This window comes from Arachis stenosperma, chromosome 1, assembly GCF_014773155.1.
Source record: "Arachis stenosperma cultivar V10309 chromosome 1, arast.V10309.gnm1.PFL2, whole genome shotgun sequence".
NCBI classification, from domain to species: domain Eukaryota; kingdom Viridiplantae; phylum Streptophyta; class Magnoliopsida; order Fabales; family Fabaceae; genus Arachis; species Arachis stenosperma.
This window is the reverse complement of record NC_080377.1, coordinates 97,104,942-97,130,363: the sequence shown is the minus strand read 5'-3', so window position 1 is coordinate 97,130,363 and position 25,422 is coordinate 97,104,942. Positions and strand designations below refer to the sequence as shown.

Sequence of the window (25,422 nt, the reverse complement as noted above, 5' to 3'; positions counted from 1 at the left end):
AAATCGAAATTTTCAAAAAGCTAATTGTCACTTTACTCTTATAATAAAACACCTTCTATAGCATAACAGTGAATAAAATAAATAATATTGCTTTCGTTGGTTGTGCAATCTATAAGCATTGTGCAATCTATAAGGGAATAAATCGACTCTCCATACTTCGCTTTACTTTGAAAACTCAATCCAGTTAAGCTATATTTTCCTATAAATCGAACTCACCTGTTTTGTTTTACTAAAGATGAAGCATTCTGTCGCTTCTCCTCTAATAAATCGAATTAGCCTAGGTAACATGCTAATCGAATTTATTTGATTCGATTTACATGCAAATAACTAAATCAAGTTACATTGATCCAATTTACATACAAACGTGTAACCTATTTTTGTTTATGACATCTCTGTAATTTTAGACCCCATTTATTTTATTCAGGTGAATTACCCTAATTATAACTTAAGTAGGGAAGACGAAAATTAGTTTGCACCGTTTTCCATGGAAGGCTCGGAAGAATGAACGAAAATTACAGACACAGCGGCATTTCGTATAGATAATGGGTGATTCATGTCAATCCTGAAACGACTAAATACCAGAGAATACAGCTTTGACCAGGGAAAAGAAATTAGCACAACGAATTCCTGAAATTAGCCCTATAGAATAGCTTACAAACACAGGCATAATTTTATCATGTCAAATCAAATAAACTATATGGCAAAATGGCGATCAATATCCCACCATACAACTATTATCCACCCTAGTAAATAAATAAAAGGTATAGATCATACTATCTGCTTTTGATAGCCAAGTTATTATCACTCGTAATGGAATTATTTGCCCAACTAAGATTTAGTGTTTTTTCAAGAAAAGAGTTCACATACTTGTACAAAGGACTTGAAATTCAACATGATCAATGTGGCTGCCATAATAAATTATGAAGCTTGCTCCTTAGCATCTTGCTCGTCAAATTTCTGCACAAAAATATGAAATATTAGGAAACGGAATATTTGCTCAAGGAAATTTGATAGTAAATCATGAATAATATGCAACACATATATTAGAACACAGTCAAGCAAAGCAAGTAAATTAGGGAAGATTTCAAGCATAACCACATTTTCACAACATTCGCCGAAGAGTTCACAACATTTCCATTTGAAGCATGACACTTGGGGAGCAAGGTTGTTGAATGTAATTTACAAATTGAATTTTCTAAGATAATTATTAAATTTCAAATCATAAGATTTAACAAACAATGTAAAAGCATACTATACATGACATACCATAAACATAATATTTTAGACCAAGAATTGATAAAAACCAATAAAATAAAGTCATCTAAGCTAAAAACCACAAAATCGTCCCAACAAGACATTGGTTTTAGGTCAAAGATCAAATTGGTACGTTTTGCCTCTAGTTTTATAAAGCATATGGCCCTGGGGGCTACATCGAGTAACGAAAGACCCGATTCATGTACATGCAAACATGGTCAAGACTCAAGAAACTTCGATAGAGAAGTCATGTAGAGAATATCCCGATACAACAAAAAGAACATAAACCAGGTAATTCATCCAAGACCACATAGTCGAAGAGTCCATATAACATTTTAATTTGTGCACAACACTGGTTATTGAATTGGAGCTCTTCTGTTGCAATCACCAGCATTGGAGAAAGACTGAAGGAGCAAGAAAACAAAGTAGTGATAATGGTGGATCATCATCAACAAAAGTTCTGAGCTTTGGGGTGCACGCCTTTCCAGAGAAAAACACCTGATTATGCATGCTTTCAGAGAATATAAATTGTGTGTGGTGAGCTGCTCAAGTTGCAATTGGAGTAGTTCCAAACTTTGCAGATAAAAATGTTTTGCACTCTTCAGGAAACTAAAAGGATTTGCAATTTTGAATGGATTGAAAGGTAACAGTAAAAGCAACAAACTGACAATAAGCGACAACACATACTGAAATGTGAACTAAGAAAACAAATGAGGACTCCAAAAAGTAAGAACGGTCAAGAAAAAGAGAACACAATAAGTTCTATTTTAGCACCATGAGTAAGCTCCAATAAGGAAATTATCATTCACAACTAAAATATCTTCACTAGTAATTACAAACTGTGTATGCATTTCTAAGGAAGGAAATGCTGGAAACAAGAAATTTGGAGGGTAAAAAACAATGTATCATCTTTGTAATTGATGAAGATAAAGTAAAAGTAACTATTAAAACTGAAAACAAACCCAACACCATAGCCTGGAATATTTGATGTGTAGCTACAATCCACGATCCAAATAATTGAAACAGTTTCAATATATATATGTGGCTACAAACCGCAATCATATGTTAGCGAATAGAGGATTTCACATGAATTAACACAAAAAAAGGGTTCCAAAGCTTCTTAATCTACTTCTTTACTTTGTGGGTTAGGATTTAGGGTTTACTTGTCTTTAAGTTCAAAAGGAAGACGCAGCAAGAATGAAATTAGAAAGAGAGAAAGAGATATTACAGTCTGAGAATTGTGCCAGACAAAGCCTCTGTAGAGATTGACGGAGAACGTAGCGGTGAGGTATAGGGTGGTGGCTCCAAGGGTTGCAGTGAATGCCTTGAAAGCATAATCGCCAACTTTACCACCAAGTCCCATTCTCTGCTTCTTCGCCTCTCAAATTCCAATCACAACTCAATTAGGGTTGCCAGTTGCCACTCCCATTTCTTCCCCTTTTACCGTTCTACATCACCGATTCAACCAAAAAAAAAAAATATGAGTTATATTTTTAATTTAATAATTAATAATTAATAATTTAATTTATAAAAGACAAATAAGTCTTTTAACTTTTTTAAACTCAGACATTTTTGTCCCTTAAGATTGAAAAATATATTTAAATTTCTCACCTTATAAAACACGTGACAATTATATCCCTCCGTCGAATTGGGCTCAAAACGGCAACGAAAAATACTGACCTGAAAGATTAGAGAGTGAGTTATCCATTTTGATTGATGATGTAGATGGAGAATAAAATGTTAATGGACAAATTGATCCTTATGCTTCAAAACGATGCCGTTACCATCCCCTACCTTATTTCACCCTTTGTAATTTCCACAACACCCAAAAGCCACTCCAGTTATTACAGAAAATCTTACTAGAAGACAAGCAGCTTCTTTCTCCCTAAAAAAAAAAACAAAAAAAATTCTTCTTCCAGTTGAAAGTAGTAGTGTGCTTAGCGGATGTCGTGGTTGGCAAAGGTAACGGCCTACTTCGTCTAGCAAGAAGTTGCCATCTTCTACAGAGGTAAGAGTAATAGTCATTGATACGTACGTTGTTGTTTAAATATTTGTGACAATATAATGCATTGGGATTGGGTTTAGGGTGATTGCGTGTTTTATTTCGAGTAAAAAAATGAGAAAAAGTTATGTGGAGTTTACTCATTTCAAAATTTCAGGCATTTGATCTAGGGTTTAATGTCTGATTTATGTAGTTGTGGATAATGCAGATAAATGATATATATGTGGTACCTGTTTTTCATCACGGAGGCCATTTTGGTAGAGGGCCCAGTGAAACTCTTGATATATTGGTGGAAAAGTTAAAAAATTTTCCGAAGATAGACTTGGACTTCGTGAATTTTGGAAACTTGGTGACATTGTTCAAGGGTTTGGGCTATGCATCATACTGAACAGTTTATTAGTATGACCCAACATGCAGTGACATTGAGTCTGGACTGCACATTCTAAGAAGGGATGCAAGAATCAATGAGATGCAAGAGAATAAGTTGAGGAATTCAACCACTAATGAGTTTTACATTTACTTCGACCACCCTGTTGATGAGTCACAGATAGTAGAAGAAGATGCTACTGTAGAAATGGGGGCGGAAGAATTTGATTATCATATTGATGTTGATAGCATCATGAGGGAGGTTCAGTCATCACAATTCACAGAAGATGATGGGTATGATAGTGGGGAGAACAAACTGTATAAACTTCCTTCGACTGTCTCTGAAATTGTTTATGATGATAATTATTCTAGCTGTAATGAAAAAAATGATGGTATGAAGAGAAAAGGAACTTTGAAAGGAAAGGAGAAGGTTCTGCCAAAGAGTAAGGTCAATGTCAAGGAAGGGATAGGGGCAGAGTCAAGTGAAAGTAAAGAAAGAGTTAGACCAAGGAGTGTAAGTGGGAGAGATGTCAAAGGAACCATGCCAACTGCGAAGCCCAAAAGAACTGGACCTACTATAAAGTCCAAAAGGACCAAGTCTGCTGCCAAGTTCAAAGAAACTGGGCCTAATGTAAAACCTCAAAGAACTAGGTCTGTTGTACATGTTGTAGAAGTTGTGCCTACTGTGCAGCTCAATGATAGGCCTCTAATTAGCCTCTATGTGAATGAGGAGAATTCAAATGATGATGACACCATTTATGAGTATGAATCAGAGGATCTTCACACAACAATGTCTTCAGCGGATGAGAGAGACAAGCATGAATTTCTAGTGTTTAATGATGAGTATGGGTTTGGAGAGGATGGATTTGAGATTGGAACCAAGTTTGCAACTATTGATGGGTTCAAAGAAGCGATAAGAGATATGTTCATTTCTAAAGGGGGGGACTTGTCTGAATAAAAAATAATAAGGAAAGGGTGAGGGTTGGCTGCAGGGGTGAAGACTGTCCATGGCTGGCACATTTATCCTACAACAAGATATTGTTATGCTTCTAGGTAAAGACTTACAAGCCAGAGCATACATGTGCTAGAGATTTGGGTAGTAATGCTGCTGATCAATAGTGGATGAGTAAGAAAATGGAGAAGAAGATGGCAAGTCAACCTCATATGACAACTAATGAGGCAATTGACTTCCTTAAAGAAGAGTTTAACTTGGTGGTGCATCCGAAGATGGTTTACAAGGCAGTGAAAGAGTTCAAAGAAAGGATAATGGGAAACAAAAAAGAAAAGTATGGCAAGTTCAGGGACTATGGCATGAAGATAATTAAGAATAATCCTAGTTCGATAACAAGAGTTGATGTGAAACCTATCCTTCAATCCCTCCCTATCTTTGACAAAATATATATCTGCTTCGAGGGCTATAAGCAACGCTTTAAGATTGGATGTAGGCCTTTCATCCATCTAGATGGAGCTTTTCTTAAGACATACCACGAAAGCCAACTACTTTCAGTAGTGACATAGGATGCGAACAACCAATTCTATGTAGTGGCATACGGTGTTGCAAGATCTAAGACCAAGGAATCATGAAAATGGTTCCTCACACTACTTCAGGAAGATCTAGGTGATGCCAGTCAATTTGGTTGGAATTTTATGTCCGACCAGCAAAAGGTCAAACTTATACGCTGTTTATTTTTGGGTAGATTAGACTAGTATGTTTTAGGGTAGCATATTAAATTACTTTGGATTGTATTTACTACCTTATGTGTTTGCAATATTCTATGTTTGCAGGGCCTGCTACTAGCCTTAAAGGAGGTAATGCCAAGAGCACATAATCGCAATTGTGTCATGAACATGTGGAAGAATTTTATAAATCGGTTCAAAGACATGCACATTAGAGACATAGTATGGGAGTGTGTTAAGTGCACAACGAAACCAGAGTTCAAGGAGACCATGGAGAAGCTGAAGGGGGTTAATAAGGTGGCATGGGAGTATTTGATGAAATTTGAACATGCCACTTGGGTTAAAGCTTTTTTTAGCCACCCAAGGTGGATAACCTAACTAATAAGATGTGTGAAGTATTTAACGCAAAAGTAATTAAGTACAGAGTTAAGTCAGTAAAGAAATTAGGTGCTATCTAATTAGGAGAATGACCAAGCACATTAGGCTATTAGAGCACCATAGTGGAAAGCTTGCACTAGTCCAGGAGAAAAAGTTACAGAGGCGGATAAAACCCACCAGCAACAAGTGGATTGCTGAGTGGGTAGGAGACAACAAAAGAAAAGGATTTGAAGTTAGCAGAAAGAAGACCAAAGTAGATGTGGATCTGATCAAACACACATGTTCATGCAACATACGGTAATTGACTGGTACATGGTTTAATTTGAAAGATTTTCTTTTCATCTGTTCTGATATAATGCTAGGTAACATGTGAATTGTTTTGGATTCAGGCATGCCATGCATTCATGCTGTTGCTACAATTAGAAAAAGGCATGACCAGCCATAGGATTATGTGCATCCCTGGCTGTGTATGGAATCCATTCATAAGACATATGCACGTTGCATAAAACCTATTGGGAGGATTCTGGACTGCTACTGACTAGTTCAGGCCTGCTCCACCACCCATCAAGCAACCTATTGAGAGGTCAAAGGTCAACAACCACAACAAGGACCCTGCTGAGGCTCATATTCAGAGGGACAAACTAAAGAGAAGCTTTCAAGTTACGTGTAGCAAATGCAACGAGAAAGACCATAACTATAAGATATGTAAAGGAGCACCAAGCAACCCAAACTGAAAACTAAAAAAGAAAAAAGTTAAAAAAACTGTTGAAAACACACAAGCCTTGGTGATGCTTCCCCTTTAACAATCAGCCCCTCAACTAGAGGTAAGTAAGCATTAGGATAATTTTGTACATTTTTAAATTAGTCAGTGATTATAATATCATTATACATCTTTTTTAAGGACTAATTTGTCCATTTGGTTATCTTGCTGGATCTTTGTTGCATAGGATCAAAATCAAACACAGGATGAAAAATTTGCTAAGACTAGTGCTGTGCAAGAACAGTCTGTTGTAAGACCACCCTAAACAATACACTTATAATTCCAATCACTTTCTTCTTGTCCTTGAATTTGAATCTCTGAATATGTCGGTTACTTTTGCATAATAATGTTGTTAGCCAAAGTGCTGCTGGACTACCAACCAACACAACAATGCAGGCAGCAGCATTAGGGACTACACCAGTTGCTACACCACTCAATACTCAAGTAGCTGCAGCAACAATACCATCTACTCTAGTCCAAACTCTATTCAGGCCTCCATCCCAGCTGCCAAGAATGGGGCAACCAAAACCCTAAACTACTATCTCTAAATCCAGACCCAAGCAAATAATTGTCAGACCCCTAACAAGTGCAAATCTACCATCAAATCCACCATCAAATCCACCCCTAAATACACCGCAAACTCAAATCACCAGCACCAATGAGGCACCATCAAAAAAGATATTGAAAGCAACTAGCAGTGGGACCATAAGAATTTTCAAGTTCATCCAAACTCCTGGATCTAAGAATCAGAAGAATTGAACACAACTGCATGAATTCTATTTTTTGTCCTAGTTATTAGCATGAATTGAACAATGCTTTCTAGTTATCATAGTTTAGCAAGCTTCTTTACATGCCAACTAGATGTTTTGTTATTTTGTGGCAAACTTATGCTGTTATGTAATGTTTGGGATTAAGCCAAATACATTGTTGTTTCTATTTTGGTTATAATCTATGCAAAATTACTACCTTATACTTGACTTGCAATATTTTTTAGTTGTTCAAACTTCATAGAAAATTGGATTCAGTCCAAAATAAACCTCCCATTAAATAGCTAGTAGTGGCAATTTTCATTATAATATCACCATGTACATCAAATCATCTTCAGCCCTTTAAGAAACATACAGCAACAATAATAAGAACTACACTAATCATAGTAATATGCTACAAACTCATGTATTTTTTATTTTCAATAGATAATAGTTTCCTATCCAACTCTTCCATTTTTTTTTCCAATTTGTGACTTCCAAGCAGTTGCTTTTCAACGTCTATTCCCTCAGCATCATCCACCTTACCCAATGCTTGAGACTCCATGGCCCTAATTTTTTTCAGGTGTTCATCAAGTCAGACAAAGTACCGACAATACCGTTCTTTAACCTGGAGTAAATTTTCAAAGAATCACCCAATTAGACACATTACAGTCTCATCCAATTATTGACAAAATAGTAACTTTCTTTGAAGAATGGACACCCGAGAAACATTCTATTAGGGTTAGTTGTTGTTCTTGACTTGTAAAGAATGGCACATACGCTGCAGAAACACTTTGACGCAATCCCATCTCGATCACATCCTCCTGACACGGCGCATGAAGATCCCCTCCAAGTCTTGTGTATGAAGAACCCTCTTCACTCGTCATGGACGATTGCACCATCAACGGCCATGGGTTCGTCCATGCATTTTGATGAAATAGGACTCAGTGATGGTAACAGCGCCGTTTTGAAGCACAAAGACCAATTTATCCATTAACAATTTGTTTTTCATCCACATCATCAACCAAAACAGACAGTCACTCTCAACCCCTCTAGGTCAGCATTTTTTATTGCCGTTTTAAGCCCTAATTCGACGGAGAGGTATAATTGTCACACGTTTTATAAGGTGAAAAATTTAAATGTATTTTTCAATTTTAAAAGATAAAAATATCCGCATTTACAAAGATTAGAGACCTATTTATCTTTTACTCTTATATATATATATGGTTATAATTCATAAAAAAGATCGTTTGCCTGTAATATTCTATAGTACTCAAGCTCCCTATAAAAATATCACCTAATCGTAGGTGGGTTTAGTATACATTATTTTTGCTTTAATATTTTATTATTTATCGTATGAAATATATAATGAATTAAGAACTTCGTAAATGCTTTTAAATTATTATTATTATTATTATTATTATTATTATTATTATTATTATTATTATTATTATAAGAAAAAAGTATAAGAAAACAATAAGAATATTAAATAAGATGAATAATGTAATAAAAAAATTAGAATTAAAACGATTTTATTAGGTAAACAATGACATTTGTGAACATTGTAATTAATGGGTTTTAGAATTAGCCCGATAAAATAGAAAAACATTTTACTCCCAAATTACTTCTTAAATTCTAATATTAGGATAATTATCTGCACACCTAGTAAAATGAACATCCAGTCATTTTTAACTATACATGAGTAAACCAAATAAAAAAGAATAACCATCCAATTAAGAATCAACATAACCATCTGTATACCTATTGAATTGAACATTCGGTATATGTTACTGGTAATTACTTAATCAAACTAGCCACATAAGTACTAAACTAGTAACGCATCCAGCATGTGTTATTAGTAACTACTTAATCAAACTATTTGTATAATTATTAGACTAATAACATATGTCGGATGTTCAATTCAATAGGTATACAGATAGTTTTTTTTTTAATTCAGTTTTTTCGTGCATACTTAATAATGGCTGGATGTTCAATTCACTAGGTTTGCAAATAATTATCCTAATATTAGAATTTAAAAAATAATTTAAGGAGTGGAGTATTTTTTTTTATTTTATTGAGCTAATGCTAAACTTATTGTCCATATTATTCACGAGAGTCATTTTCTATTTAGTAAAATGGTTATACTAACAACACTTATTTCTTTTTGTAATATTTAAAACTTAGATAAAAAATAATAATAAAATGACTAAGTGTGCACAATTTTGGAATACACAATAGAAACGCTTGTTAATATATTCTGTGCAAGAGTGGACAAATTTTAAACTAGTGTTGCGTTTTCAGTTCACCCATCTTGATTATGAAAATTGCTAGAAAACCCCACAATTTTACAAGAATTTTTTTAAGTTAAAAGGCATAAACATCTTGAGTCTTTAAGGAAACAGCCCCATTTCCTTTCGTCAACAAACCAAATATGAAAGTAAAACAGTAAAATACTATTTTAATTTCTAATATTTAGATAGAATTTTAATTTTATTTTTAATATTTAAAATATTTTATTTTTATTTTAGTCTTTTAATTAAAATTAAATTATTAAAAAGTTATTTTTTTATTATTCTATTATTATTCTCAAATTACTACAACTACATACCATCATAATTACTACAATTTCAATTTTTGAGAATCTAGAAGAAAACTATAATAAAGAAAATGATATTTAAAAAAAAATTAATTTTGAGTAATGAACTAAAATAAAATGAAATAAAATATTTGAGATAAAAATATAATATTTCAAACCTTAGAAATGAAAATAGAATTTAATTCAAATATTAAAAACTAAAATAATATTTACCTAAAGCAAAGTAGTCATCTATCAATAAACAAAAAATAAATTAATAACTATTTTACATCTAGAAAGATTAAGATTCTTGACAAAAAATACAAATTACAAAATGAACTTATAAAGATATTTTTTTTTTATCTAACAAGATGAACCAAACATATATAAGTAAATAAATTACTAAACATTTAGGCTGCATTTGTTTATAAATACAGAGAACACTAAGACAGAGATATAGAGATATAAAATCATGTTTAACAGATAAGACATAGACAAAAATGTTATGTCTAGAGACACTGAATTAGTGTTATAGAAGAAAATACAAAAGTATGTTTGACATGATGGACAAAAATATTATATTTAGAGACACTAAATTACCAAAAAAGACAGCCACTAACCAAAAACACAACTTATTTTTTATTTTTTATTATTCTTATTAATTTTTTATAATTATAGTTTTTATTATTATATTTTTCTTTTCAAGATTTTTGAATAAAAAAGAGAATAAATTGAATTTTATAATTTATTTTAATTTATTCTTTGTTACCAAATAAATTAACAAAATACAAAAACACTTCTTTTTATATTTCTGTCTTTTGTATCTTATTTTTAATGTCTTATTTTATTTTTTTCTCATGACAAAACTCAACCTTAGTTAAATTTGTCAAATAGAACATATCTTTAAAAAAAAAATTTGTTATATACATTTTTGAGATTTATTTTATTAAAATCCTAATCTTTCGAAGCTCATATGATTACTTAACAAAAATATATGGAAAGGTCTCGGAATCAATAATTTTTTAAAAAATTGGCCAATATTTAACTATTAAAAAAATTGAATGATCTCACACCATTAGATTTAATCTCACACCATTAAAAATACTATTAATAACCAATTGATAATTACAAAATACAAAAATTACTAGGCCTAGCACTCTTCAAAAAACAATTATGAACAAGCAAACACCATCAGCGGGAATATAAAATTTTATAATCAGCAAAATTTCTATTGCGAACATGGCCCCCGTAAAAAAGGGCAGCAACAACATACATAAATCTATGTTTTTTATATAATAATAATATAATCTAAGCTACGGATGATAACAACGTAGATATATTATAGTAATACATGTTATATTATTAACACATTCCACAGCTCTACCAAACGTAAAGCATCATCCTCATAGAAACACAAGCTCATTGGACTGCTTTCTTTCAGCTCTTTCGCTTCATCATAGCATTAGACGGTTTCCCTACTGGCTACTGCCACCATTTCTTCTCAGACAACGATATGAGCTGCAAATGAAATTGAATGAACATGTTAGTTTCTTTTCTCTTTAGTTTCATATTACAAGAACATCTTTCTAATTGCTGAAATATATAAATGCCTGCCATTCCCTTTATTTATTTTCAATCCTTCCTTTAGCAGTTAGAATAAACTAGTTCAAAGTAAGGAAGAAGCATGCTTCTACAAAATACAGAATCCATCATAAAAAATACTTGCTGGGAAAAAAATATTAAGGGCAAGAAGTCAATGCATGCTTATGATCTAGCCTCGAGCAAAATGGTAAAAAACCAGATGCTTTAAATTGAACCGGGAAAAAGAAAACGAAGTGTAAAAGTTGCAAAATTTGGTTTAGTTTAGGGAACACAATATAATTCAAGTCAGCGCACTTAAAAGAATAGAGAAGGCAACGACACTTCAATTATAAAAAATAAAAAATAAAAAATAAAAAGAGCAATACCATATATGACTAACAAAATTTATCATTATTGGCCAACTCTAATCTAAACACTAAAGACTAAATCTGAATCCTAAACCCTAAATTCTAATAGTATAAAAATAAGATGTTGACCCAAAGTGTTGGGTAATATTGATAAAAAATATTGGCCACCTAATAACATTTCTCATAAAAAAAATATGCTAGTATACGTACTGCATTTTAAAGTAAAAATATTTAACACACACAAAAAGCAATGCCAAATTCATGCAAACAAGACAAAGCATTTCTGTTGGTAAATTGATGCATGCAATTTAAAGCAAACCTCACAAGAGAATGTTTTAAGATACACAAGAAGAACCAATCAGTAGAACTCAGCTTGCATTCAACAAAGCATACATTTTACAGGAAATCAAACCCTGGTTATTCAGAAAATTTTGGTTATGGGAGGAAAAGATGACAAAAGAATATAATAAACAAGTTTTCTTTAAGTATTTTAAGGGTTAAACTTAATTTTATCTTTATTGTGGAGTCAAAATAAATATTGGGGGGCAAACTATACATATCGCTGTAATTTACAACAAAATTACAAAACCTTTGTGGGTGCAAATGCCCCCAAAACACTTGACTGTGGATCCCCTTCCACCCCCAACACAAAAAAAAAAAAAAAAAAACAAAGCTGCTGAGAAGTATCATATGGCATTGGTATTAATCATTCTATGCAAAACATTGATGTTTTAACTGTCTGATAATTGCGTGGAAAGTATAAGTAGGGTATATATGCAATATATTGCACAAACTAAGCATTTAGAAACAATTACCTATTCTAGGGTCAAAAACAGTTTGCGTATCTGTAGAAGGCTTAATTTAACATAAAAGATGCGATAGAAATGTGATTAAGCAACACCTTGTCCTAAGAACGAACAACCCAAATATCAAAGATCTGCATTTCCACTAAGGAAATTTTTTTGCTACAGCAAAAACCTCGAAATCAAGAAATGGTCTATGGGTGAGATTTGCTTATAGAAAGACTTTATCATCATGTTTTTAAAAATATTCCATATGATGAAACAGTGATTCATATTTACTTTTTCATAGAAGACAGTTTGTCTTAGGGGAATACCCCTGAAAGATGACACGGGTGGCCAGTGAAAACAAGAGTGGGAAGGTTTCTCGGAATAGTGGGGAATTCAACGGTGGGTTCAAATGGGACTTGTATGCATTATGCTCATCGACTTATGAGTTCATTCTTTCTTCACCGAACAAAAGAAACATAACCGAGCTTCATAAATCTATTCTGTCTTAATGCTAAAATGAGAACCTTTTTTATGTTTGGTGCAGCTAATAACTACAGAGACCAACAAGTCTTTTTCTCAACTTGGATTGATATATATATATATATATATATATATATATATATATATATATATATATATATATATATATATATATATATATATATATATATATATTTCAAACAATAAAAATTCTTCAAATGTCGATTAATAGACTAACTAAAACAGTTATTTTAATCCTTTGGGAAGATCCATATACCCACACAGACACACACTTGAAATTATGTAAATAAGAAATGCAAAAGCACAATAATGTTTTATTCACATGTTTATCAAATCATGATAATATTGCTTTACTGTGTATAATAGTGAAGAAAAACAAGTTCCAAACCACGGTGACTAGTTTGCTACTGCATTTTTTTACAGCAATATGTTATGGATTTAATTTCAATATACTGTAGCTTTTTAATACAATCACCCAACCAAATGCAACTACGCAATAAAGTTTGTTTGACATTTACTAAAACTACCTCAAATGTAAACGACAAAATTTACTTGAACGAGCATTGCTGAAAACGGAGAAATAAACAACTATTAACCAACCTGTCGAGCAACCTGTGCTAATCGCCTGCTATCCCGAGATGATTCAGTCATTGTGCAAGACTTCTGAGGCTCCGCATTACCATTTTGCTTCTCTACACACTTTTGTTTTAAACTGCCATTTTCAGGAGAGCAATCAACATCAGGGGTGCCAACAGACTCCTTCTTGCGTTTTCTCCGGAATGTGTACTTGAGAAACTTATCATTTGAAGATGGACAAGAAACTTTTTCATCTAAATCAGAAACCTTCGCATCTAGCTTATCTGGTGATCCATTAGGGGCCTCACCATCTGCCCCACATGCTGGAACCTCCAAGCATTTTGTGGACAAACTCTCTTCTCTTGTCAAGTCTGATTTATCCAACAATTCCTTATCATCTTTAATTCTGTTCAGACCATTGCAAGCTTTAAGAAATACTTCTCCCTTTTCAGTATCTTTATGAGATCCTGATTTCTCAACTGTGCTATTCGCATTTGTGGGCACTTTAGTGACAGGAGGAGATGTAAGATCCTTCTGAGATTCATTTTCATTCAAAATAGAAGGTTTCACCATTGAGAGGTCATTTTTATCCAATACACATGGAGAACCATTGTCATGAAAAAGATCTGATGCTTTATTTGTTTCCTCAATCTTGTCAGAATACAAACCATATTGAAGACTCATCTTTCTACCATATAGAAGACCCGCATGTCTACCGTATCTTCTTTTCTTCCTATGCACAGGGATTTCAACAAGGCCAGCATTTTCTTCCACCAATTTAGATTCATCTGGCTTCACTGGCTCTGAAATATTATCAGCTTTGGCATCAATTGCCATAGGCATCAGTTTAGCTTCTTCATGCACTCTTACTGAAGTTTCAGCGGGCAGACTATCCAAATTTTCTGAAGCTGACATATTTCCATCAAAGAGGCTCCGTTCAAATGCCCGTACTCTCTGTGTGCACCCATTTCTGTAAAGCTCATGCTCTTTCCTCCTAATGACTATGGATGCAAAATCGGGGTTATTAATGTAGCAGTTGTTTGTATGATCATGTGACCCACAGCATTTACCTCCAGCATTTATTCCATTTACAATTGGATCCCTAACATCAGAAACTGAGGCTGATTCGAACTGTAAATCAGGAGCAGAATTTACAGATCCATCATAAGGATTAAGTCTGTTCTCCTGTGGAAGACTTTCCTGAGCCTCAATTTCACCGTCTATGCTTTGTTCAACTGAGGGATGCATTTGGTGTTTGGTCACATTCTCCAGCTCATCCTGCACTTCTCTCAGCTCAGCCCTTAGGTCTCTGACTATTTCCTCGGCTTCTTGAAGCTGAGCTTCAAGCTCTTCAATCTTCTTCTGCTGAGTCTGTGATGTCAGCTCTGCTTCTTTAGCCTGTGAAATTGCCAATAGAAACAATCCCTTAGAGGTGATTTAACTCAGATGACTAAAATGCTTGGATTCAGCTATACAAGTTACTGCCAACATGTTGAGCTATGAACATGCGATAACATAAGTATGCACTCCAATGCTAGTAAGCTGAAAGCAAATTGCATTTGACACAAGACAGCTGTATTTTAGCTCAAACTGGAAAGAAGATACATGATACATTTCATTATGCGATATGACTCTCCAACTCTTGCACGATCCTATAATGCACATTGCACAAACATAAAATAATTCAGCTATTATAGAGCCTGCACTCATTATCAAGTCAGCTTCTTCCCGAGACCAAACCGTGCATTAACTGATGCAAAATTAGATAACTGCAAAAATGCTAGTTTAACTCTCTCAGATTGAATTATAAATATATCATATAGTTTCAAAAATGTATATTGTTTGCATCTGTTTAGTGACCCCCACGAATGTGATAAAACAAAATATAGTCAATCCTTACCATTCTTAGTACCAGTTCGTTAGGCCTAATCCCGTATTCCAAATAAGTGAATGCAGTAAGTGTTAATGTGATTAACCAATTATAACAAATAGAGGTAAGAACAGTGTGATGATTCTGCGAAGTGAAGGCTTCTTTGACCAATAATGTTTGAGATGCCAAACATTGATGACATTCAATCAATGGAAGAACCGTTAAACTTAAATGACATGCCACCACCATTCAAGCATAACCATCACAAAGGCAACCCACATTTCAGGTGTTTGCAATGAATGCTAACAGCGCGACAATTTTCTTTGTCATTCAACTTCAGCCAAGCCTTTTTTTCTCATGTCCCATGCATTCAAAGGGTGCATACTACCATTCAAATATACCTCGAGAAGTCGACAAAGACGGTTGCAAACAATTACTCAACAATCCAATCCAATCCAAGAACTAAACCATACAGAAACTTTCTTAATCGAGCTAGAAAGAACCAACGAAACAAAACCCACTCGCAAACACAATCCTCCAAATCAAGCGCGCACGCGCACACACGCAAGCCAATCAAAACGCATCGATAACAAGAAGCACAGAATCAAAAATAAAAAATGAAATAGCAATTGTTTAGACCTTAGAATCAAGCATTTGTTTGAGTCTGAGAAGCATCTGAAGCGCCTCTTCCTTAGTGGAAAGGAGCTCCTGCTGAAACCGCATGGCCTTCCTCTCCGACACCATGATTCGCGCCGCGGCCTCCTTCGCCGTGTTCAGTATTATATCGGCGTACGCCTTCTTCAACGCCGTCAATTTCTGATCACAACAACCACCAAAATTAAAAGAAAACCCAGCGAGAATCAACGCCACTGAACCATTCCCCCAAAATAAACCCAACCAAAAAAGAGAGAAAAAGAATCCATTTCCATCCAACAAGGTGAAAAAGAAATTCAGGTAGAGAAAGTAACAATAAGAAAAGAATGAAATGCACGGTTGTTGGTGACGAAAGGGTTTACCTCCGAATCATCCATTGTGGTCTAAAGCATCCGAAAACGGATTGTTGTTGGGTTCGGTGGTTTAGTTAAGACTAAACAAGAAAGAGGGTATCGAATGAGGGGAATAGCCGAATAGGGGAAGTTTCTTTCTGTTTTTTTTTTTTTTTAAATTAATCTTTTTCTTTCCTTCTTTCTTTCCCTCTTTCTTCGTATGTGAGTCAGTAGTAGGAGTAGTAAGGAGTTGTGTTTGTGTAGTTGTGTTGGTGTGTCTGTTAGGAAGTGAAAGGCCTTCATTATAATTACGAAATTGCCCTCCGCGTGATTTTATTTACCAGTTCATTCACCACGTCGCTATCACAAACCGTATCACCGGGCGTTGCTGGTCGCTCTCCCCGGTTGATGCTTGTTTTACACAATTAACCCGTGGAGTGTAGGGTCCACCAGCTCCATCTCAGATGCTTGACGTGGATCGACGCATCCTGAAAACGCTGACGTTTCGAGCTCCCTTTTACTCCGTGGAAATGAAAACCTGCCTATTTGTGTACAGCAGTGTCCAAGTAGAGTGAAACTTAAAAAATGAGCCGTGCTGAGTGCTAACTGCTAAGTTGAAGTTTGGCTAGAAAAAATTGCGCTTTTGATTTTTTATACGGAGAAGAGAAGGTAGTAATACAACAATGTGGAGAAGAGAGATATTTTACATATATATGGTATTAGCACAAAACGGACCCTCCGTTTTCAGTTTGAAAAAAAATAAAAAAAGTTAACATTACAATACGGACGGTCCGATTTGTAATTTCAAAAATAAAAAAAAATTTTAATGTTGAAATCGGACCGTCCGATTTTCATTTTAACAAATTAAAAAAAATAAAAAATACAAATCAGACCCTCCGATTTCGTGTTTATTTTATTCTTCAAGCAAATCGGACCCTCCGATTTGTAGTTTATTTTTTTAATAAACAAATCGGACCGTCCGATTTGAATAAAACACCATATAAAAAAACACCTAATTTTCCCATAACAATGTATTACACCTATATTTAGCCAATATAAAAAAAATTAGCCAAAAAATTGAGTTCCATTTATTAATAATTGAAACCATTTGTAAAGCTCGGCTAAATATAAATTTACGAACTCACTCAAATAATAAATATAATTTATATTTATATATAAAAAATTATTAATTATATATATTATTTACCTATTAATTATAATTTTATTATTTATCATAATTATATACAAAAATTATATGTGTTTAAAATTCTATATTATTATTATTATAAATTAAAAATATAAAATTTATAATATATTCATAAGTGCCTGACAAATTTATATTCAATTCATTTATTATATGAGTTTAAATTTAAGCTCAAATTTTATTCACAAGCTCATGAACACAATTTATTAAGTTGTTAATGAGTTAAGTTCAAACTAGTTTACAAGTCGACTTAGCTCACTTCTAGTTTTGTATTAAAGTCAAAACTTTTTAAAGACATTTATTTTTATTTAAGTAAATATTTTTTATTTAAAAATTCTTGTGAAAAAATAGTTATTTTTTTATTTTTTGCAAAATTTTAAAATAAAATTATATAAGTTGTACGATTTTAAAGTTAAAAATTAAATTCATTAAATTTTTATGTGCAGCACTTTAGAGTATTTCAATATATCAAAAAAAATTAATTATTAATGGGAGAAATATTTTTGCTAAAGATGTTGTTTATCCTCCTGACTTTTGTTGATGGAAAAGGAGGTGTAATTTTAGTTACCATAGAGAATTTTTTATAAATAGTAAATATTTTTACTAAATTTATAGATAATATATGTATTGCACATAATATTTTTTTTTTTTTGTAGTTTTTTTTGCTAAAAAATCATTTTCGTTACTCTTTACTATAACATTATCCTGATAAGTGATTGTGGCTTTCAGGACCCTTGTTTTATCTTTTTTTTTTTTTTTTCTGCAACTCTTGCTGTCCTTGATGGCTGCTTTCTTGTCATGCCTTTGCTTCTTAGCTTCTTATTCTTCTCCATCGCTATTGCGTCTTCATCTTCATTGTTATTGTGTCTTAGTATTTTTTCTGTTGTCATCATGTCTTTGCTTTCATTGACTCGATTTCAACTTTTTCTTCCATTGCTTTTTTCTTTGTCTTCGTTGTTGAATTTAGGAAAAAAGACAAATAAGTTCTTGACATTTTAAGTTTTTAACAAATACATTAGTGACAAAATTTAAATACAAAAAGATTCCTAACTTTAACTAATGGAGGACAATTGAATTCTTCCATTCATTTGCCTCTTATATACCAAACAGAATTTGCTGACGCAGTTGAAACGGTGTACAAGTATCCGTTATGGTACCACGCTGGAAGGGGGATAAAGTTCGAAGGATAAATAGGTCCCTGCTAATGAAAACGACGTCGTTTTCAGTGTTAGCCCAAATGAGATTGAAATTGGGTAGAGAAACAGTGCATCCAGTAGCTTATCATAGTTGTTCATGGTGGTGTTAATTAGATTGATGGCCAGTGATGGATATTCCTCAAGCACGAGATGAAGCAGAGGTGGAGATGGCAGACGACACGAACGCAAAGTTGAAAATGTGACCCCATATTCGCTGCAAGCTGGGGATGAGAAAGATGGTGTTGCCCCAAAATACTTCTGCGGGTTGTATGCCATCTTTTACATGTCGAAGACAAACACCAACCCGAATAGTCTATTTTTTGGATGCCTATTCTTCAAGGTAAGCTTGCAATTCTTCATATATGTGGATGAAGTTGAGTTTTTTTACCAACACATTTTTATTTGTTCGAATCGATTTAGGTGAAACAACCACATTGTAAATTCTTTGTGTGGGTTGATGGCCACATTAGAAGAATTGGATGCATGGAGCCAACAAGGACATTGGGTGACAATCAGAGCTGTGATGTTGAAAAACATTAAGGGAAAAAGAACTGGAGAACATGATGGCTAATCTAGAGCAAAAAATAGTTTACCTAGAGAACAAAAAAAGTAATAACTTTTGTGTCATAGTTATTGCCTTGATTGTTGTAGTTGTTGGTGTTTGTTTGTTTAGGATATGAATAACGTGAGAAAAAATGTGAATTTTAGTGAACTATGTCTATTGAATATTTTGGTTAATAACTTAATATGAATGAAAGAATGAAGGTTTGAATTATCCATCCAGATCCTGTTGCATGCAATATTTGTAAATTAATATGTTTATTTTCATTCAATCAACCTAAGACAAAAAGAAGTCATAACATAGTCAAGGGCTGCTACAACATTAAACAAGCATAATCCATTCAATTAACTTAAACCATAACATAGTCAAAGGCTATAACATTAAACAACCATACCATAACATAATCAAGTCTGGCAAAAAGAAAATGCAGTAGATATATGAAATAGTTTTCTAAAGCACTAACTCTAAAAGTAACTACATTGACTAAAAAGAAATTTGCCAATATGTATTACAACCAAATAGGTCATAAAAATTAATATTTGTTTCCAAAATAAGTTAGGAACAACTATGTCACTTTTTCTGATTCTTGAAGCCTGAATTTATTATAAACTTGAACATCTTTGTTGTGGCATTACTTGTTGTTGCCAGGGTCTCCTTTGATGCTCCTCTAGTTGATGTTGTTGTCACATTTGTTGAAGTTAGTAGAGCAACTTGAGGGTGACTTAGTGTTAGTGCAGTTGACCTAATGATTGATTGCTTTGGCCTAAATTGAGCTGGTGCTTTAAAACGAGTCTGGGTTCTTGTCTTGGTTGGAGCAGCTAGTCTTGGAGTAGTTTGTGTTGGTGCAGCAAGTCTTGGAGTTGTTTGTATTGGTGCAGCTAGTCTTGGAATAGTTTGTGTTGGAACAGCTGGTCTTGGAGTTGGAAGGGTTGGTGCAACTAGTAGTGGAGTTGGAAGGATTGGTGCACATGTTCCTTCTAGAGTTACCGTTGGGCCTAGTAAGCCTTCAGGTGGGACTGTTGGAGTGTTCTGGCCAACCTGCACCAAATGGAGATGTACAAATAAGTCATGCTGTAATGATGTTTAAAGACATATAAATCCTTCAAGATTTTTAATGAAGACATATAAATCCTTCGAGATTTTTTATATAAATATATAAATCCCTTGAGTTTATTAATGAAGACACATAAATCCCATAAATTTAGTAATGAAGTCACATTAATCCCACTAAGTGAATTACCTCAGGCACAGGAGCTGATTGGGACAATAGAAATTTCACAAGTGATTGACTAGTTGAGTTAGGCTGTTTTGGTTTCCTGGTCTTAGGCTTCCAGTTAGGATCAGATGGTGCTCCCTTGCACGTCTTGTAGTTGTGACCCTTCTCTCTACACTTACTGCATGTTACTCGAAATGTCTTCTTTACCTTGTCTCCTTACTGGATCCTTCTTTCGTTTATGCACCTTTGGCCTACCAATCAGCTTCTTGATGAGTGGAGGATCTAGTTTGATGTAACCAGTTCTATGCCAATACTCTTCACTGGGAACTGGTTGGATAGAGTATGCATAAGTGAGATGGATGGACTCCATGCAAAGCCATTTGTGCACGTAATCTTTGGGCTTGTCATGTCGCTTCCTAATAGCAGCAATGGCATGAACACAAGGCATTCTTGGGGTGTAACAATCAGATAAAACAGACATATTTAGAACACATTTGGCAATTAACAAATTACTAGGCAAAGTGAAGCTAAGTCAACATGTTAGTTGTCACATATTGCATGAACAAGTATGCTTAATCAAATCGACATCAACTTTTGATATCTTACGGCTCACCTCAAACCGCTTTCTCTCGCTGTCACCTGTCCACTCTGCGTTCCATCTATTGCTGACTTAATCATTCGGCCAAGTCTTTTTCGTTGAACAAGGCAAGTATGTGAATAATAACAGATCCACAACTGTTAGCCATAAATAATTAAGTATTTTTATATATCTAGTAAATTTAATTTAGTAATTAATTAAGAAACCGCTTATATCTAAAAGAAAGAAATATTCTAATGATGATTGATGTACATATCTATATATATAAGTTTGTAGCTATGTCATATCTATAATAACTCTCTTAATAGCCTTTGAGAATTGTTATGTACTCTTGTTTTATAATGTAAAGTTATTATTGTTCATTCTTTGAGAAATAGGGATTTGGCTTTTTGACTCAAATAAATAGGGAGTACTGGAAGTACTAGTAGTATTCATACATTGATAGCCTTTCTTAGTATTTGTACATTAATACTATTCTCTTTTTATATTATTTCTCTACATCCATGATTAGTCATAGAAAAGATGATCTAATAAAAAGCCATGAAAAAATATTCAAAATCGGTATAGTTAATTAAATTATTTCACTATATAGATGTGGATCAATAACAGAAAAAAACTGAACCAAAATTCAGAACCACAAACTTAAACAAATTAAGTAAATTGCATGAACAATCAAGAAAAAAAATTGAAGCCACTTTTAGAACCACAAGTTTAAACATATTACTAAATTCCAATATAATAATGGGATTGTAGAATATAGGCATAACAACCAAATTACTAACCTTCTGTTGATCTGACATAAAATTCCATCCGTGCACACTTGCATTTCCCAGATCTCCCTTTAAGAGCGTCAAAAACCAATTTCACGAATCCTTTGTTTCTGATCCAACAATAGCATATGCAATGGTATAGAAATGATTATTGGCATCTTGTGCCATAACTGAAAATAATTGTCCACCAAAGTATCTTTTTAGAAAGCACCCATCCAAACTTATTAGTGGTTGACAACCACTCTTGAAGCCTTTTTTGCATGCATCCATGCATATATATATATCTTATCAAACACTAGTGGAGACTGTAAAATTGGTATCACCTCTAGGAGTGCAGTAGATCTAGGATTGTTTCGTAGGATTTCGAATAGATAATCCCTCACCTTTGCATATTACTCACTCTCGCTTTCAACAATTCTATCTCTTGCCAATTTTAGTGTCCTGTAAGCCATCTTATCATGGGGATGTATGCCAAACTCATCTTTTAGAAAATCTCCTTTCTAGTCATTTGAGGATGGATAGTTAGCCTTTTTTTCAATTTTCTTACTCAGCCAGTGCTAGTCAGCAGCATTACTGCCTATGTTACTGCCCATGTCTCTAGTACATGTATTCTTAGATCTATGAGTTTTAACTTGGAAGCACTTAAGAGAGTTGTTGAAGGATACATGTACAACCCATGGAAATTCTTCTCCTTTTCAGCCCACCTGAACTTTTTCTTTATCGCTTTTAATCCACTGAAGCTCCCTGCCCTCAGATATAAACAAGTTCTTCACCACTTCTTTAAAACCATCAAGAGTTGCAAACTTGGTGCCCACTTCAAAATAGCTTTTCCCAAATCCATATTCATCATTGAACTCGGGCCAATGATGCTTCTTAACTTCTTCCTCAGAGGAAACAAGGATCTACAAATCATACTCTGAATCAAAGGAGCTTGAGTGTACAGTAGGCCCATTATTAGTCCCACCAGTTGGCAGAGAAGGCCCAGCTCTTTGTTCTACATTGGGCCCAACTTTTGGTTATACATTGGGTCTATTCTTCTTAGATTCAGCCTTCCTCTTTTGTAGATCCTTCTTGTTTGCTTCCACTTTTCTCTTTGCAACAGCTACTTTATTTTTCCTTAGAAGCCATATGTCTCTTCTTTTTGGCACGCTTCTCTTCTTCGACTGCTCTCATCATCATACCCTGGAGGTGGAGGTTTGTAAGTTTCATCCTCCGTGCTTTCATAGTCTTCATCAGAGGACGATGTCATCAGTTTATCACAAATGTCATCTAACTCTATACAGTTAACATTTCCAATTCTAGTTCCTGCATTCCCAACTCTATCTTCCTCTACGTACTCAGGTTCATTAATAAGATGATTAAAGTAAACATAGAACTCATCTTTTCTTCATTCCTAATCAAATTGTCACACAATTCATGAATCTCACTATCCCCTGTTAAATGATGAAGCCCAGATTCAATATCACTTACCGTACTATCATACCATTATGTTGCCTTGTAGTCAGGATATCCTAAACCATCATACAACTTCACCAAATCACCAAAGTTGATAAAATCTATGTCTATTTCCGAGAATTTTTCTACTTTTTTATTAAAATAAACAAGTTTTTTATTATCATTCCTCACAAACTTTCCTCCATGGTGAAAAACAGGAATCACATATCTATCAGTCATTTGTAATTGTTTAACAAAAACAAAATTAACTCACAATGCTCAGAATCCTAAAAATCTTTAAAATAAAGACACAATAACTTTTCTCAACAAAACTGAAACGTAAAGCAACCATGGCAGAATGCATTTTCATGCATCACACCCTACACTAAATGGAACCATAACGCGAAAAAATCATCAACATTGTGGATTTGCTAACCTTGATTGATGACTGACCTGCTTCAGCATACAAATTTCGTTTCTCCTACTTCACCTTATTAAATGACGCTTCAGTTTCATTTGGGAGGGAAGAAAGCTCTGACTTGATGAAGGGGCTAGGGCAGTGTTTGGTAATTTCTCTCTTGCCAAAGGGTTTTCAATCAGAATCAGCTAACATTGAAAATGACGTCGTTTTCATCAACATGGACCTATTTGTCCTTCAAATTTTATCCCTCTTTCAGCGTGGCACCGTAACGGATACTTGTACACCGTTTCAACTAAGTCAACAAGTTCCGTTTGGTGTATGAGAGGTAAATGGATGGAAGGATTCAATTGTCCTCCGTTAGTTAAAGTCAGGGATCTCTTTGTATTTAAATTTTGTTAGGAATATATTTGTCAGAAACTTAAAAGATCAGGGATCTATTTGTCCTTTTTCATTGAATTTATCATCTTTGTTTTTGTTTATTTTAAAAAATAAATTGTTAATTTGTGGTTGGTTGTGATGAAAGTGGCGGTGTAGTTGGAGATGATGGTATTAAAGGTGGATGATTTATAATTTTAAAAAATAAAAAAATGTTAAGAATATGATAGAGTTCAAAAGAATTTTTGTGACTTATTTATTGACTATAAATTTTTCTAGTAGTCTCTCAAATTCTCGATATTCACCATTTTAGTCCATTAAATCCAAAATTCACTATACTGATCCCCTTGATCCAACTTCGGACATCATTTTGGTTCCTCGCCTATTTAGAGAGCTGAATTGGCGAATAGAGTACTAAGTTATCTCTGAGTTGTTATGCTAGATACTACTACGACTAGCTAAGATGTCAAGATTTATTTTATGATCCAAATTGGTCTCTTCCCTTTATAACTCTAATTTATCCCCATCAGTGACCTGTATTGCATTCTTCTTCTTGTTCTCATTATTCATTATTACTATCATGATCATAGTTCTCATTGGTTGAAAAGGACAGTCCTGTAGATGAAGAAGGACCTTCATATGAGAGGTGGACAGAAAAGGGGGACAACGCTGAGTATTATCTCACACTCTTTTACAAGCTTATTCGGTATAACAATCTTGAAAAATGATTAATTCAACACTTGTTGAATGAAAGGTAACCGTCATACTTCTTTGTTATCTTAACCAACCTTGCGCATACAAACAAATTTATTATTTGTATTCAATGCATCAATTTAATACATGAGTACACTAGGGGTGTATATGGTCCGACCAGTCCGAAAACTCGGCCCAAACCCGAATATTTTAGGGACTAATTTGGTGTGATTCCACTGGGTTTAGGGCGGGGTCTAGGTCTCAAAAATAGATCTGGTCATTATTTAGGGGCAGGTCCGAGTCAAGGTGAACCCGACTTCACCCGTCTCATGTGCACCCTAAGGGAACTAAAAAATGTATATATGTTTTAAATTAATTCTAATATTATGTTATATTAATTATAAGCTTATTATTTTATTTTTAATCACACTTGTTGAATTAGAAAATAAATCAAAGAAGCATCAAATTAGAATTTATGAACAAATTTAAGTTCAAATATGGATATTAACTTCTCGGTAACAA

At 33.8% G+C, this 25,422-nt stretch overlaps 1 protein-coding gene and 1 long non-coding RNA gene across 2 annotated transcripts; both read right to left on the bottom strand.

Moving 5' to 3' along the window:
* Positions 1-611: 611 nt before the first annotated feature.
* LOC130961722 (uncharacterized) lies at positions 612-2,715 on the bottom strand. Its single transcript, XR_009079611.1, has 2 exons — positions 2,483-2,715; positions 612-957 (listed from the first exon to the last, which is right to left on the bottom strand). It is a non-coding gene; the product is annotated as an uncharacterized LOC130961722 (long non-coding RNA).
* Positions 2,716-10,891: 8,176 nt separating this feature from the next.
* Positions 10,892-16,683, bottom strand: LOC130952443 (uncharacterized). Its single transcript, XM_057880769.1, has 4 exons — positions 16,462-16,683; positions 16,085-16,261; positions 13,600-14,973; positions 10,892-11,276 (listed from the first exon to the last, which is right to left on the bottom strand). The coding sequence occupies exons 1-4, from the start codon at positions 16,474-16,476 to the stop codon at positions 11,241-11,243; spliced, it is 1,602 nt and encodes a 533-aa protein (XP_057736752.1). The 5' UTR covers positions 16,477-16,683; the 3' UTR covers positions 10,892-11,240.
* Positions 16,684-25,422: the final 8,739 nt, after the last annotated feature.